The sequence below is a fragment of the Corylus avellana genome, chromosome ca3, assembly GCF_901000735.1.
Source record: "Corylus avellana chromosome ca3, CavTom2PMs-1.0".
NCBI classification, from domain to species: domain Eukaryota; kingdom Viridiplantae; phylum Streptophyta; class Magnoliopsida; order Fagales; family Betulaceae; genus Corylus; species Corylus avellana.
Genome location: NC_081543.1, coordinates 8,310,879 through 8,328,882, shown reverse-complemented (window position 1 = coordinate 8,328,882; position 18,004 = coordinate 8,310,879). Strand labels below are relative to the sequence as shown.

At 40.4% G+C, this 18,004-nt stretch overlaps 1 protein-coding gene across 1 annotated transcript; it reads left to right on the top strand.

The window, feature by feature from the left end:
* The first annotated feature begins 7,352 nt into the window (after positions 1-7,352).
* Positions 7,353-8,265, top strand: LOC132173533 (protein INAPERTURATE POLLEN1). Its single transcript, XM_059585046.1, has 2 exons — positions 7,353-8,143; positions 8,223-8,265. The coding sequence occupies exons 1-2, from the start codon at positions 7,353-7,355 to the stop codon at positions 8,227-8,229; spliced, it is 798 nt and encodes a 265-aa protein (XP_059441029.1). The 3' UTR covers positions 8,230-8,265.
* Positions 8,266-18,004: the final 9,739 nt, after the last annotated feature.

Below are 18,004 nucleotides of genomic sequence, written 5' to 3'. Positions count from 1 at the left end.
TTCACAGGTATTGGCTTTGGGCTTATCGGGTTCGGGTCTTAATCGGGTCTACCCGATTAAGACATGATTAAATTCGTGTCTGGCGGGTCGACCCGACGGGTCCACGAGTCGACCTGCCAGACACGTTTAATAAATGGGTCAGTCGGGTCTGGCGGGTCTCGGGTGACCCGCTATACCCATTTAATTTTTTTTTTTTTTTTTAAAAAAAACATATGTCTAAGTTCTAACTAAGTTAACCCTAACACTTACTGACTCACTCACGGCTTCACTTCACTGGCCTATTCCTTGTTTTTCTATTACTTTATCTATGTGGGTCTATATATTAAAACATTCTATTTTAAATCATTATTTATATATTAAAACATTCTCTTTTAAAACTTTTTATTGTTCTTGGACGGTTAGGATAAATTTGACTAGTCCTTTTGCCCAATAGATCCCTTTATTAAATTATTTTTTTCCAAATTTGATTAATGGTTTTTTTTTTTTTTAAACGGTGTCAGGTCGGGCCGTGTTACCTGTTTAGCGCACTAATCGTGTCGGGTCGTGTCTACCCGATATGACCTGGTTATGCTAAACAGGTTAAGCGGGTCGTGTCGGGTTACCCGGATATTTTCCGTGTTATAATCGTGTCAGACTCACTAACCCGTTTAGCTAAACGGGTCGTGTTTGTGTTTCGGGTAATCGGGTCGCGGGTCTTAACGGGTCCTAATCGGGTCTACCCGGTTACCCGTTTTGCCAGCCCTATTCTATCCACTAGCCTCGGGTTGAGCTTCAAGTTTATGGCCGTTTATGCTATGATTGTTAGCCAATTAGAAGAATTATTTATCCAAGCCCACTCTCCATTATAAATTAGGAAAAAATGTAAAATTAGTTCCTATTGTTTACCTTATTTGTAATTAGCTCTTTATAGTATCAAAATAAATTCAAAAGTCTCGAGGTATGTCAAAAATTTAATTTAGTCCCTACGATCAAATTCCTTCCACTAAAGGTGCATTTGGCATTGCGATTTAATAGACAAAAAGTACAATTTTAAATCAAATCGTAGAAAATAAATTGTTTAGGATTGCATTTTTAAAAAGCACAATTTAAAAGGTCAAACCACAATTTTATCAAATGCTTAACTACACTTTTAAAAATCATCGCACATTTTAAAATTCTTATTTTTAAATTGCACCTTTTGAAATTGTAATCCTAAACAGACCTTTAACATATTCCAATAGTATAACAAGTCAAAGTCAATAAAATTATGACATATGTCTTATTTAAGTAGTGTTGTTGTTATTGTTGATACCCTTACTGCAAAATAGAAAATGTTTTCCTTGCTAGGTTTCTCTATGAGGAAACTAGGCTTGAGGGGATAGCCTTCTTCTGGGGACAGGGTGAAGGGATAGTTTGCAGAGAAAGGGATGGATGATGTTCTGGAGAACCTATGCAAAAGGATTTCTCTCATAGGAGGGGAAAAAGTTGGTATCAAAATTTTAGAAGGTGAAATTGTGCCTGATAGCGAAAAGGGAGAGAGGTGTTTAGTGGGCAGAATTGGTGATGACAGGAAGGTGAACAAGGAAGCCTTCAAAAGTGTGCTGTCGAGGATATGGCGCACAATGGGGTCTGTGGTTTTTAGTGAAGTGCAGGACAATGTATGGGTGTTTGAGTTTGCCGATGTTGAGGACAAGAAGATGGTGATCGAAGGGAGACCATGGTCATTTGATAGGCAAATTCTAGTTCTCAATGAGTTTGATGGAAGCGTTCCTATCGCACAGATGAAATTTACTCACTCCCCGTTTTGGATCCAAGTGCATGATATGCCTTTAATCTGTATGAACAAAGAGGTGGGTACAAAGATTGGTGAGTCCTTGGGAACATTAGAAGATGTCAATGTCGCAGGAGATGGAGGTGGATGGGGAAGATGCTTGCAGTCCAGGTGAATATCAATCTCCACAACCCTCTGGAACGAGGACGAATGTTATCACTGGGGTTATTGGGTGACATTCAAGTACGAGTGACTTCCACACTGCTGCTTTGACTGTGGAAGAATATTGCATGGGGAGAAAGGGTGTTTGGTGAAGAAATCCTACCGGCGTAAAGAGGGTGTGGGTCTGAAATCGTGGGGTGTATGGCTCAGGGCGGAGGAACTGAGGAGGGGACAGGGCGGAGAGTTGGGTAGTGAATATTTTTAGGGAGAGGCTCGACAATCTGTCGGCACCTCGTGGAGAAAGATAAGCTCACGAAAGGAAAGCCCCAGAGATCACGGTAACCCTAGCAGTGATAACCATTACGGTTCCGGAGAATTCAATAGAGTGGGAGCTTCTTTCCATACTGAGGTGAGGACCGCAGTGACCCTTAATGACGAGGCAGATTCTGTGGCAAAACAGTTGGACAACTTGATGAATGAGCTGGAAGGGGTACCGGTAGAAATTAACTCGTTACTCACACGAGGGAAAAAGAACGGTGCTTATGTGGCTTCAACGACTGCAAACTCATGTGCTCATCTGCATGCACCCATGCAGCAAGAACCTGCGAAGGGGTCAGTGGAGAACTTATACACGCAAGCAGAGAACAAAGGATAGGGGAGTGGAAAGCACATGGCACAAATGGTGGATCTTGAAGAGGAGAGCACAGCGACAACGCACGAGCCTGTGAACATGTTGAGAGAGGTTGTTGGAGTAACAGCAATGGTGACGGAAGAGGGAGTGGAAAAGAAAGAAGTGTGGAGGGGTGGTCAGTAAGAAAGTGGAAACGTCAGGCCCAAGGTGTCGAACAACAAAGTGGAAAATTCTAAAAGCTAGGAAAGGCAGATAAGAAATGAAAAAATAGTGTGGGTGAAACGGGCAGTGGTTTGAATGAGACAAGGAAAAAGTGTAGAAAGGAAAGGCACCAGGGGACGGAGAGTACTAACGACTTGATGGCGGCTATTGACCAGCCCCGCCATGTCCAATGAGTCTTATAAGCTGGAACTGTCAAGGGCTTGGGAACCCTCGGACAGTTTGTGACCTTAGCCAAATGGTTAGGGAAAAGAAACCCAATTTCTTGTTTCTAATGGAAATGATTAGTAGCAGGAAAAGAATGGAATGGATTAAGGCTAAGCTTGGTTTTGCAGGATTATTTGCAGTTGACTCGGTGGGAAGGAGTGGAGGAGTAGCTTTGTTATGGAAGGAAGAAAATGAATTGGAAATCCAAAATTATTCACGACGGCATATTAATGCCATTGTGAAGAGGAATGAGGATGGTCTCCCGTGGAAGCTAACAGGGTTTAATGGCAATCCGGACAGCTCAAAACGAAAGGAGTCTTGGGCATTGCTGTAGCACCTCAAATCCTTTTTACCGGACGCCTGGTTGTGCATTGGGGATGTTAACGAAATCACTCATCAAGGAGAGAAAACGGGAGATGCTAGACGCAGGGAGGGTCATATGGCAGCTTTTTGATCCGTTTTGGAGGAATGTCATCTAGAAGACCTTGGTTTCATTGGCCCAAGGTTTACATGGTCAAATAAGCAAGCAGATGGCGTCACTACCCACGTGCGATTAGATAGAGCATTGGCTAACCGCACCTGGTGTGAACGGCATAGAGGAGCGGAGGTGTTTGTACTCGCAGCCCGAGCTTCAGATCATAACCCTTTATTAATTCAAATTGAGAAAGAACCACTGCGGGGTGGTCATGGAGCACGGGGGTTTAAGTTTGAAGATCGGTGGTGGTTGGACCCGAATTGTAGAAACATTATAAAAGATGCATGGGAAGGGCTAGAGACGCAAGGGAGAGGCATGCAGGACATGCGACGATGTCTGGAGTAGTGCCAAATTCAGTTTAGAGGATGGAGCCAACAAAAACACGGAAATATAGGAAAAAAGGTGGAAAAAAATACCAAGTACTTGGCCATTTTACAACAAAGAGGAAGGAGTGGGGACCAAAAGGAGATTAAAAAGCTCCAAGTTGAAATAGACCAGTTATTAGAGCAAGAAGATGTTAAGTGGAAACATCTAGCTAAACAACACTGGTACCAGAAAGGAGACAGAAATATGCCATTTTTCCATGCCTGGGCAAGTCATCGGAAATGAATCAATCACATCAAATGGGTGTGGGATGACGATGGTAGAGAGTGGACCCAACCGGAGGACATTGCCCAAGTCTTTGTGAACTTTTATCAACAGCTCTTCCACACTAAAGGCCTAAGGGGTATTGACGAATGCTTGGAGGGTTTAGAGGCACGAGTTACCCCTGAAATGAATGGGTGGTTTTTGAGGCATTTTGTGGCGGAAGAGGTAGATGTGGCGCTCTCTCAAATGGGTTCCTTGAAGTCCCCTAGTCCTGATGGGTTTGCAGCTTGCTTCAATCAAAAATCTTGGGACACTGTTCGTCAAAAGGTATGTCAAGCTGTGCTTGATTTTCTTAATGGGGGTGTTTTTACTGCTGAGATTAATGAAACTTACATTGCTTTGATTCCTAAAATTAAGAATCCTTCCCTCACTACGGATTTTCGGCCAATTAGTCTTTGCAATGTCCTTTATAAGCTCATTGCTAAAGTACTAGCGAACCGTATGAAGAAGGTGTTGGGGGAAATTATATCTCCTAACCAAAGTGCTTTTATCCAAGGTAGGTTTATCACAGACAATGTGATTATTGCTTTCGAGGCTTTACATACCATGGATACACGTCTAAAAGGGAAGGATGGATATATGGCTTTGAAATTGGACATGAGTAAGGCATATGACAGAGTTGAGTGGAAATTTTTAGAGACAGTCATGAGCAGGATTGGTTTTGCACCTAGGTGGGTCCAAATGTTAATGACTTGCGTCCAAACGGTGAGTTACTCAGTTTTGATAAATGGAAGGCCATATGGTAAAATTACCCCTTCACGAGGATTAAGGCAAGGGGACCCGCTTTCACCGTATTTCTTCATTTTATGTGCAGAAGGTTTGAGAACTGGGATCAATAAGATGGAAAGAGCTGGTGGGATTACGGGGCTACCATTAACCAGAAGGGGAACGAGATTAAACCATTTATTCTTTGCAGACGACAGTCTCCTTTTCTGTAGGGCGGATATGGTGGAATGGTATTGCATCCAAAAGGTGTTAGACGATTATGAGAAAGCATCGGGGCAAAAATTAAATAGGGGGAAGACATCCCTGGTTTTTAGTCGTAACACTGTGATGGATATCAGGGCTCAAATCCTCTTGGTGGCGGGGATAAATTCCACTCAACGGTATGAGAAGTATTTGGGGTTGCCGGCGATTATTGGTAGATCAAAAGTGACCTCTCTTTCAGGCATAAAAGGGCGTATATGGGATAAGATGCAAGGGTGGAAAGAAAAATTTCTATCGCATGCAGGGAAAGAGATTTTGTTGAAGGTGGTTGTGTACGCTATTCCGACTTACACTATGAGTGTCTTCCTGCTCCCAAAAACCTTATGCAATGAAATTAATTCAATGATGGCAAAGTTTTGGTGGGGATATAAAGACAATGACAAAAAGGTGGCTTGGATGAGGAGAAGGGAGGGATAGGTTTTCGTGATTTAGAAAGCTTTAATGTAGCTTTGCTTGCCAAACAAGGGTGGCGGTTAATTCAAAATCTAGACTCACTAGTGGCTAGAATTTTAAAAGAGAAATATTACCCGAATGGTACATTTTTAGATGCTCCATTAAGCAAAAGGTCATTGTATGTGCGGAGGAGCATTTGGAATGCGAAGTCCTTACTCAATGAAGGTTTGGTATGGCGAGTGGGGAATGGGAGGAGTATTAAAATTTGGGGTGATAAATGGTTGTTTTCCCCAACGACTTATTCCATCCAATCTCCGGTGCATATCTTAGATGTTGATGCTAGAGTATGCAACTTAATTGACCAAGATACGCAATGGTGGAACATCCCTCTCATTAGAGAGATTTTCATGGATGAGGAGGTAGACCAGATATGTAGCATACCAATCTACCCACATACTCAGCAAGACCGTATTGTCTGGGTAGGAAACAAGCATGGCAACTTCTCGGTATGAAGTGCCTACCACCTGGCAAAAGATTTAAGCATTAAAAAGGACAGTAGCTCTTCTTCAGTTGATTGTCTAACACCTCTTTGGAAGTGTATATGGCGGATCTCAGGGCCGCAAGTGATCTCCCTATTTATTTGGCAAGCCTGCAACAATATTCTGCCAACCAATGCGAACCTCTTCAAACGAAAAATAATAGCTGATCCTTTATGTCTGGTATGCCGGTTGGAGGTGGAAACAGTGGGCCACGCTTTGTGGAGTTGTCTGGCGGTGAGAGATGTCTAGCTGGAAGGAAATGTCAGAATCCAAAATAGCTGCAGTGATGAGGACGTGTTCAGTAGCATTCTCCAGAAGCTGAGTGATAGACTAACGGTGGAAGATTTTGATCTAGCTCCATGCGTGGCCAGACATATTTGGTTAAGAAGAAACAAACTAGTTTATGAGGATACGTTCTCTCACCTGAGGATGGTGTTTAAAATTGCCAGTGATCAGATGGAGTTTCATCGGCTACAAATGGTGTGCGTACTGGGACTCAGATGACTAGCAAGCCAGTAGTGGAAAAGTGGCAACCACCGCCCAGGGGTATTCTGAAGCTCAACTGGGATGTGGCAATAGACACCAGGACAAAGATGACAGGAGTCGGCGTGGTGGTTAGAGACTATTTTGGTGGAGTATTGGCAACACAGTGCATGACGAAACCTTTTGTGTGTGACCCAGGGGTGGTGGAAGCTTTGGCATTGAAGGCAACAGTGATGCTAATGGGTCAGCTGGGAATCACGGAGTCTATCTTAGAAGGAGATTATCTTGAAATGGTGCAAGCAATGAAGAGAGACGACTACAGTTGGGCCAGATACGGTGTTGTGTTGACAGACACTAAGGAGCTACTCAAGGGATGTTACTCGTGGGATATCCGCCATTTTAGGCGTACAGCCAATGAAGTGGCGCATAGGCTTGCCAAGTTGGTAGTTTCTCAAAGTGTAAACCATCTAGGGTTAACAACACTCCCTTCTTGCATTAAGGACATTGTATTGGCTGAAGCGGTGTTATCAGTTTAATGAAATTATTCTTTTTCCCCTATATATATATATATATATATATATATATAGAAAATGCTCGAGGTTAATATTTTTCTCATATTTAACAAATTTTATCTTACAAATGAACTCCATATAAGTCAATAATAGATCTCATAAATCTAATGGTTGTTGATCTATTAAATTTATAAAAGAATAGGAGCCCCCCTCCCCCGCAGCTTTGTTAACCCTCATTTTCCCTCCAAAACCTGTGTTGATAAAATATAATTCACTCTTCTTCTGACTTCTCAGCCAAAGAAGAAAGAAAGAAACACCAAAGATTTCACCGTCTTCATCCAAGAAGATGCTCAAGGCCCTAAGATTCCCCCGCAAGAAAACGTCGCGGCCCTTTAAGGATTACTACTCAGATTGGTTCAAAACCCTGAAGAACACCCTCCTCCCCCTCCTCCGCTCCTCCATCTCCGATTCCTCTCCCACCCTCCTCTCCACCCACGTCGAAATGCTCCACCACCACATCCAGTCCTACTACCACGCCCTCGACCTCGCCTCCTCCCACGACATTTCTCAGCTCCTCTTCCCCGACTGGCGAAGTTCCCTCGAGAAGCCTTTCCTCTGGCTCGGCGACTTCCACCCCTACCTCTTCACCAACCTCCTCCGCTCCTTCCTCGGTGACACCGATGAAGAAGCAGATGGCAAGACCGACGTTTTCATCAAAGTGGGTGGCAAGAATTGCGAGTTTTTTGACAAGCCCTGGGAAATTGCCATGGCGTGGAAGGCCCCGAGTAAAATCATGATGTCCCGGATCGACCAGATTGAGTGCGGCCTAAGGCTGATGGTGCCCGCATTAGTGGACCGTGTGAGGAACGCGCAGGCGGTCTTCATGAAGCGCGTGGTGCAGCATTGGGTCTGGTGCAAGGGGAAGAAGGAGGCGGCTAGAGCATCCATCGGCGACGCCGTGGCCGCCCAGATGGAGGAGATGGTGAGCGTGTTTTTGGACGCCAACAGGCTGAGGAGGAGCGTTCTTTCGGAGATTATCAGCGCCACCAATGTGTATCAGGCGGCTCTCTTTCTTGTGGGGCTTTCCCAATTCCTTGTTGGGTTGAGGGACCCTGATTTGCTCCGCGAATTCGAAAGGTGGCTTCCTCTTCTCATATGCCTTTCCGTACGTAATCCTTTTTTTTTTTAGTGTATTTATGATTATAGTTTTTGACAGGGCTTGATCTTTAGATAGTTCTGATTGTAATTTTTCAAGGGGAGTAGTGGAAAAATGCGAGCATCTTTCATCAAGTAAAGATTGATAAGAGATTGACAGCTGGTGAATGCTGAAATGTGTCAGTTTGATCTTCCCCTGTGTTGCTGTAATTCTTTTGAGGTTTTGTTCAATTTATTTTTACATACCCAAAAGAAAATCTGTTAATTAGCTTCAGCTCTTCTTGCTGAGTTGTTAATTATAGTGGCTTGAATCAGTAGTGTACAATTTTGTTACCCTTTGGTTTTAAGGCACCATTCGTTAGAAACTGAATGAATGAGCCAATTTCTCAAGCACACAGAGTGCTTCGCATTCAAACCAGTGAAGATGATATCACGGCTTATTGTTAGGTTGTCAGTCTTTTATTTCTCTGAATTTTCAAGTATTTTAAGAAGGAATTGAATACTCTCAACTTTATCTCTCGAACTTTTAATTTGGTACAATGTACCACTATATTAGAATTTAGCGTTAAATTTTAATGGAGGCCATGAAAAATACCAAAATACTCAACTTTTAATTTTTTTTTCTAAAAAAAAAAAAAAAAATTAATGTAAAATTATGGGTAAATTTCAAATTTTATAAAAGTTTCAGGAGTATAAATGTTATTTTATTAATTTTAATGTCTGTTTAACACCAAACCCTAACGAATAGAGGACAAGGATCCTCTCCAGTTCATTGAGTTGATGGCTAGGATCTCTCCTTAGAAATCCTAAGGCCATCAACCCGCCACGTGGCATATTAAAAAAAATAATATTATTTTATCATTTTACTTTTAAAAATAAATAAAAAAAAAACAAAATAATAAAAGCTAAAAACAAATATAAAAAAAAATAAATAATTAAAAATTAAAAAAAAAAGAAAGAAGAAGGATTGGAGTGACCTACATGTGTAGGTGGCCGACCCATTTTGGGGCATGGGGTGGCCCGGCCACCCTTGGCCAGTATGATAGGCCACTAATTAAATCAATTTATTTTTATTTTTTGATTTGGCCCTTTGGGGGTGGCGGACCGCCCCAAAGGAGCGTAATGACCCACCTGAGGGTGGTAGATCCACCCAAGGGCCTTTGAAAATGGCCATGTGGGCGGTTGGGGGTGGCTTAGGCCGCTTTCCCAAAGGCCAAATCAAAAAAATAAAAAAATTTGATTTGGCCATTTGGGGTGGCCGGACCACCCCCAACCAGCCCACGGGGGTGGCGACGCCACCCCATGCCCCAAAATGTGGTGGCCGGCCACCCCCTGTGGCCAACATGGGTTGGCCAGCCACCCTTCTATTTTTTTATATTTGTTTTTAATTTCTTATTATTTTTTATATTTTATTTATTTTTAAAAGTAAAATGATAAAATAATATTATTTTTTTAATATGCCACGTGGCGGGTTGATGGCCTTAGGATCTCTCTTTAGAGATCCTAGCCATCAACTGGATCCTCTCCAGTTCAAAATGAACTGGAGAGGATCCTTGTCCACGAATAGAGTAGGCTGCATCAAATTAAAATTTCAAGGGGAATGAAATTGATGAGTTTGAGAGTTTTTTCAAAACTTGTGCAAGTTCAAAAGGCCTTTATGAAAAAAAAATTTCTTAAAATAATTAAACAAATTTAATTATTATTTAAAACATATAACATAACTTGTAATTTATTCTTTCACGCTTAGCATTAATTTATTTATGATAATCTTGAATACATTATTGCCAATATACATAACCAAACAGTCATACATTCATTGAACTCTCACTTGATTGGGTAAACTTTTTTTAACATTACTCATTATTGAAATAGAATATATCTTCAAGAGGTAGTTCAATTGGCTGTAAACCCCGTTTCATGAAACGGAGGTTACTAGCTCGAATCTTCCCACTTTCCTTTTCTTTGTGTGGACATGTTAAACAAAAAAAATAGAATATGTGTCTGTGAGAAAGATCGGGTTCTAACCCCAAGACACATAAATTACGATTGTGCAGTACATTAACAATAAAATTCTGAGCAGTCCAATTCTTCAATTAAACAACTCTAGTTCAAGACAACATAACCCTTAACTCTTAAAAAGACTTACAAACATAATTTTGATTACCAAATAAGCCAACGTACAGAAAAAACTTAACAAACTGAGCTTGGGCAATTGGGTGATAAAACTAATTAACCAAGTACATTGAAAAAAAAATACAAACTTAAAATCTAAACCCAAACCTTTAAACCACAAAACTAGATTGGTTTGAAATATTTGAAGTTTGACCCTTGTAGCTTGTATCTGAAACCATGAATAAAGACATCAAACGTATGTGGAACTGGAATTATCAAGAGCAAAGTGTCAATCATAAATAAAACCATCTATGTTAGAATCATCCATCAAGTAAAACTCCCATTTACTTTGCTCCCTTCCACTCCCAAAACTTTTCTCATTTTTGTCACGAAATGATAAATGGAAAGTGTTGGGATCTTGCACATAAAATATGTGCAGCGTAAAGAACGATCGCAGGGAAATTTTTCCTCAAGGTAAACAAGGCCAGATTTAAAATTAAACATACAAGTTTATGAAACTTATAGTCGAATTCGACATCTCTGAAGCATGTAAGGCTATATAACTCTGCTTAAAATTCTTCTTGAATGTTGAATGATGAAGAAGACATTCTTGATGTTCTCGATTCAACCTTTAGATCTTCTATTTGATGATTGAATATGACTATGAGTGTGAGCTCACAATAACTATTATCAATTTTAGAGAATAGCTAGAAGCATAAACTTGAAAAAAAAAAAAAAAAAAAATTCTCTCTTCAATATTTCTCACAACTTTCTCAATTGTGTTTTTCATTTATATCGTATGCTTCTTTAGGGCCCTCTAATTATATATTTGGATTTACTTGGAGAGCTAGGAAAATAACATTCTAGAATCCAAGTAGAACTAGGATTACTGGTCACAAGGGGAATTAATCCTCTTGTGGCCTCTCTCTCCATGTGCCTCGTGGGGCTAGCTCATGCCTAGCCCTTTTCCTAGCTCAATACTTGGGCTTAGGTTTTATTCCATTGGCCCAATGCTCTCTTAACTATTCTTAAACCTTTAGGAATTAAATCCATGAGCGTAAAGCTCTTTTAATTGCTTAAGCATTTAGGAATTAAATTTTTGAGCCCCAAGCTCTTTTAATTCGTAAATTCAATCAACTCCAAATAATAAGCCACATACACTACAAAGATATGGAGCATTTGCATCTTTTTAGAAAAGTCTACAAACATGGGTTGAGACCAACTCATTATCCTTATTATTGACCACTGTAACACCCGCCTTCTTGGGCACCACATGAATGAGACTCATTCATTTGCTGTTAAAAATCGGGTATATAATTCTCGTATCCAGAAGTTTGATCACTTTAGCTCGCACTACCTCTTGCATGGCAGGACTCAACCGTCTCTGTGGTTCTCAAGAGTGTTTAGCATTCTCTTCCAAATGAATTTTGTGCATCACAACAAAAGGATTGATTCCCTTGATATTTCCAATAGACCACCCTATGGCTTCTTTATGCTCTTTCAAGACTTCCAACAAATTTTGTTCTTGAGCATCATCCAAGTCCGAAGCAATGATCATAGGCAAAAACTCAGCAGGACCTAGAAATTTGTACTTCAGGGTATCAGATAAGGGTTTTAAATCCAACTTGAGAGGCTCAGCTGCTGATGAAGATAGGTTGGGGAATGAAATCTCAATGGTTTCCCCATTCTCAATTTGCATCTTAGGAGTGGAATCCAATAAGGCATCAGCTTGCTTAAGTAACTTGTCAAGGTCTAGATCACCTCCAAATTGAGCAAAGCACTCTTCCACATGATCCTCAATACTTGGCTCAATACTTGGCTCACTAAAAGTCTCAGCTTGCTCAAGTAACTTGTCAAGGTCTAGATCACATCCAAATTGAGTAAAGCACTCTCCCAAAGGGTACTCAATACTTGTCTCATTAAAAGTCTCCTCAACTATTTCCTCAATCAAGCACACACTTCTGACCCCCTTATGTTCAAATGGCTGCCTGCTAATATCAAAGATATTCAGCTCCACTGTCATGTTCTCAAATGATATATTTATCACTCCAATCCTACAGTTGATTAGGGCATTAGCCGTGGCTAAAAATGGTCGCCCTAATATCATAGAAATTTGGATCCCCACATTTAGAACACGTTTTGTGTCTATGACTATGAAGTCCACAGAATAATAGAACTTATCAACTTTAATCAGAACATCCCCAATGATCCCCATTGTGATTTTCACATATCTGTTGGCTAACTGAAATGTCACTACGGTGGGTTTCAACTCCCCTAATCCCAACTGAATATAGACTAAATATTTGGGCCACCCCCAAGGCTGGTATGTGGGTGGCCTAACCACCCCCCAAGGGCCTTGGGGGTGGTTCGGCCACCCCCAGAAGGGCCGAAGAGGGTGCTCGAAGCCACCACCATGGCCTCTGGGGCCCAAAGCCCTTGCCACCCCCGTTTTGGCCATGGGAGTGGCTTTGGCCACCCCAGGCCGGCATCAAGGGGTGGCCGAAGCAACCCCATGGCCTATGGTGGTGGCCGAAGCAACCCCATGGCCTATGGTGGTGGCCGAGCCACCCCCAAGGCCAAAGGGGGTGGTTTCGAAACCCCATTTTTTGCCCTTGAGGGTGGTTCAGCAACCGCCTTTTTGGCAAAAGGGGATGACCGAAGCCACCTTCATGGCCTCTGGCTTTGGGGATGGTTTCAGCCACCCCCCTAAGGCCCTTGGAGGTGGTTCGGCCACCCCCAGACCGGCTTTGCGGCTAGCCGACCACCCCAAATTTTTCCCCTTTTTTTTTTAGGTTTTGTTTTGTTTTTTTAATTTATTAATTATTTTTATGATTTTATTATTATTATTTTGACACGTGGCATATTTTGAGAGTGACATGTGACAGACCGTTAATTTTTCTCACAAAATCTAATGAAGGTATCAATTTTGTCTTTTCCCATAGGTTAGATACCATTTCTGACTATTTTGAAAACCTAGGGGGAAAAATAAAAAATTACAAACTCAGGTACTTAAAAAGTTATTAACCCTTTTTATGTTACACAAACCTTCCTTTCAATTTCAGGTTTCCTTTGAATACAAACAAAATCTGTGCATAACCTATATATACAACAAAATCTGTACAAAGCCAAGGCATTAAGAATACTAGAGAAGCTAGGTGCTTTGCAACAAAGAGCCGAAAAACTAGACTTGATGTATGGATGTTTTAGGAACGAAAAACATATTCCCTTCATTATAACAAAGTAGAAAAAATAAATAATGTACATTTAAATGTCATGAGAATAGGAACAAGATAATAGAGTCTTTCTCCTCTCTTTGCAAACTAGACCAAACCAGCATATAAACAACCACCCAAGCAAATCAGACTCAAATGCTCTTGATGTTTCCAAAAAAAGACTACCACAAAATTCAATGGCAAAGAATACCCAAAACACCTTCTCCACTAATGGTTACTGTGAGGCGGCAAAACTCATCCTACAGAGAAGTAAAATTACACCTACCTTATATGTACTAACTCTAGGAGGGTGTGATATTGTATTGGGGGTAGATTGGCTAAGTGTTCTTGGCCTCATTTTGTAGGACTTTATAAAAAATGGTATGAAGTTCCGTTGGGAAAAGAAAGAATTAATTTTGAAGGGAATGCAACCATCGAAGATCAGCCTAGAAGGAGGGGAAAAAATCATCACCCCTACCATGTCTACCATCCCCAACTGAAATAGCATCCCAATTCCTAGCTAGACCATCACCCCTACCACTTCTACCAGCCCCAAATACCTACTATGAACCCAACCATTTAATCCCCCAAATCCCCACAACTAGAATCCCTAATGATGTTTGCTCTATAGTAATCTACCAATCAAACATGGTTGCGCTGGTTACGAACAACCATTAGATCCAATGCACATACAAACGCACATACATTTGATTATATAGTTAACTTGTATAAAAAGCTCATGACTGTTATCCCGCATGTACCGGTGTATCATATTATATAATGCAATTAATTTTATCCATCTTTTATATGCATGCTCTTACAAATCTCATCATGTTCAGTATCTTGCTTAATCAACACAGGTTTCCACAAAATAAAGTTCACAATAATTCAAAAATATATTTCATGAGAGTTGCAAAGATGCATGTTTGATATATATAAAATATTCATGCTACGTGGGAAAAATAATAAGTATCCATGCGAGTTTGTACTCACTTGTGTCGAAGACTCCTCCATAAAATCATGATGAGGCTCCATAACCTCAAAATCTGAGAAGTGACCTATCATTAGTTCTAAACTCAAGCTAAAACAAGCCTTAGACCTAAATATGTTCAAAACAGACTTTTTGCCTGACTATCGAACATTCGGACAGAGATGCTCAAACTTTCGGCCATGACATCGCATGTTTGAACAAAGAGGTTCGAACGTTCGATGCTAGGCAGAAAACTCATTTCGAACCAAAAAGCTACTAAACCACCTCTAAGCAAGTCCTAAGGCCTTAACATGATCACTTACAGAATCCTAAACGAAAATAATGTTTCCATGTAGAAGAAACTATGTCTAACATCATCAAAACATTAACCCACTCAAACCAAGATTAAGGCTATCAACACCAATATAAAGTCAAACTTACCAACTAAGCTATGAAAAAACACTTAACTAGAATAAATAGGTAAAGAACGAGTTAAGTTAAGAAGATTACCTCCTTAAAACAAAACTTCCAAGAATTCTCTTAGTCACCTTAAAAAACTCACACACACACACACACTCAAACAGAGGTACCACAAGGCAACAGGTGCGGAATGAGGCTTAAGAGTCAAGTGGGTAGGGGTATTTATAGGGTTGAAAAAGCTAAGGACGCTGGTATAATAGTTGTGCAGGTCATCGAATGTTCAATGGTTCCCCGTTTCGGGGTACTACATAATCAATATGCAGATCATAATGTTAATCAATTAGCAAATCATGAACTCAAGCCAAAGCTAGCTAAGGAGATGTGCTATGCGAGGCAAGCTTGGACCAAAACAACAACTTGTGCAACAACAATACTTGAAAGGCAAGTGCAAATATCAAGGGATCTCAACCTACACAAGGAAACTACATTAGGGAATATGCTGATTTGATTAATTGTAATTATTTATGTCATTACATTTTTACTCTTATGTTGTGTATAATTGTATATAATGCCTAGAGCATCATTGGAAATATATCGGTGAAACTAAAGGATTGTCAGAGGCGCAAATCAAGGTTGTCTAAGAACAAACCCTAGCCTCCTTCCAATGCTATTCAAAAGGGAGGACAGACCGTTTCTTCCATCCCTCCTCCTTTTCCCTTTTTCCTTGTTTTTTGTTTTAGATTTTGTTTAGACTCCAACAGCAGGGCCCAGCCTCCTCCACCGCTTTGGCTATCTACTCTATCTCACCGTTCGTTTTTCTCCCCGATCTTTTGGCTTTGTCGGTTTCTGCAAGGGTTCTTAGATCGGTTTTTTCTGAAGCAGATCTACATTTTCGCCGCCAGTCCAAGTCCTATACGTGTCATTACACATTCTTCCCTAGCGCCAACGAGTCCTATAGACAACAAAAGTTTTTCCTCCGGTCAGCACGCGATGGTTGTGGTTTGAACGCGCCGAAGCGTGGATCGCGTAAACGTCACCCGCTTTTGTATGAGCCTCCCGCTGCTGTTTGTAGTTTTTTGTTTGTTTATGTTGTTCTGGCTTTCAAGTTGAGGACGAATAATTTTCGATGTGAGGACTTATCTCTCACAACCAGTTAAATAAAAACTTTTTGTTGTCGGGATATGATTAACCCATGTCGTAGATCTCGTCTGCCAGGAGCATATCTATGCCATAAATGAAGTTTGTACATGTGTGAGATCGGAGGTCATTGATAAGATTTGATTGTTAGAGTTTTTGATGTATCTACCACTTTGTAACCACATAGCTTTTGCCTATGTTCTTAAAAGCTTTATGTCATATGATGTAAAAGCATTATGCTCTGAATCTTTTATGCTTTGATCTTAATGAACTACATATACGCACCACAAAGCCTAAAGAGTTACTATCTTTTTCATCCACTTTGATTATTAACCCTCTTTTGAACTCATTTTTGTATTGAATTATAAAAAGTTATAACTCTCATAATCCTTTAATTTTTTTTATTTTTTTTTTCTATATCAATAAACCATACTCCAACATTGTGTGATCCCTTGTCAATATGCATAATGTAAAACGTATTCATTATTATATGCTTGGCAGGGGCTCCTATAAACAGCAGCTTTTTAAAGAGGTTCTCAATTGGAGTGCCTAGTTTCAATGGGACATAAAGATGATATTGAGAGCTATGATGTAGAAACAATAATATTGCACCAATAATGATGTGTATCTTTTTCACTTCTCTTTAATTCAGGCACCATACTTTTTGACTTTGATGAAGGGGATCAATTATATCTTTTCTTTCTTAATCCTCGAGATGGTGGAACCCATGAAAAGAAGTAAGTTCAATTCTGTCAGACTTTCAACTTAAGAAAGTCGTTTTTCTTTTCTTTTATTTATTTTTTTATTTTTTAATGAAACAACTTAGAAAGTCTTATGAATCAAAGAGATTAAAAACATGAAGATTCCACACACCAAAATGTTGGGCACCGACGAATCTCTATCATCCTGTCCCACTCGTGACTTGCAGATTATTACACAATATTACTAACTTGCACGCCCCGGCACTAGACCAACCTAATTGATTCAACAACAAACCCTAAATGACTCTTTCTACCTGCTAAAGAGCAATCAATTCACTTGGTGTACAAGATTTTCCATTCGAGGGATGATCATGTCATGTCACGTCATGTCATGTCACGTAGCGGTGCGGTGCGGCCACTTTGTCATTCTTTTTTAAGCAAAAAAAAAAAAAAATCAAGTAAAACTTTATTCACATTAAAAATATAAAACACTCTCCAAAATACATTAATAAACATACCCTTTTAACCTTAACTTTGAACTTTCCATATAAATAATTCATAAACAATCTTAAAAAAAAAAAAAAAAAAATTAAAAAATATCATTTGATAATGAAAAGAGATTTTATGCAAGTGTGGGCGATAAAGGCCCAGAATCGTTTTCTTATGTACATGATCTATTTCGTTTAATATATTTGGCCACAGCTTCGAAGTCACAAAAAGGGGTGGAGCTCCGCCGTTGGAAGTGCACGCGCCGGGAATGAGAAGATTCCGAGTGTGAACGAACGTGAATGTCGGTCAAAGATACCTCTACCAAAGCCGTAAAATGGTTTTGATTATTCTTCATCACTCGCCTTTCTCTTCCGTGTGCCTTCAGTTTCCAGAAACAACCCACCTTTTCAGCAGGAGGCTGATTCAGATCTGTTGTTAAGTCCTCGTCAGCTCCGACTAAGGCCACGTCCCCAACCAACTTTCCCCGTAATTTGTGCTGGTGGGACCCATTTACAACAGAGCCCGATTTACCACTTTGTTCTCGGTCTTTGCCAAAAGTATTGTGGCCACGTCATCGTGTAACATCAATGAATGGGGAGGTGGGGGGGCCCAACGCTGGTTGTCGTTTTCAATGTGGACAAGGATTTGCCTCGTGTATCCGAGGTGGCTGCATGGACTGTACTTTGGTTTTTCTGCCTTTTTTTGGTCCCAGACTTTGCTGTCCTCTGCACTTTGCCAATTCCCCATGCTTGGTAAAATCATTTTCCGCACCAAAATTAGTAATCTACTTATTTTTTATTTT

Bases quoted from the DNA above. Each gene is read 5' to 3' on its own strand.
- LOC132173533 (XM_059585046.1), top strand. From the start codon at position 7,353: ATGCTCAAGGCCCTAAGATTCCCCCGCAAGAAAACGTCGCGGCCCTTT.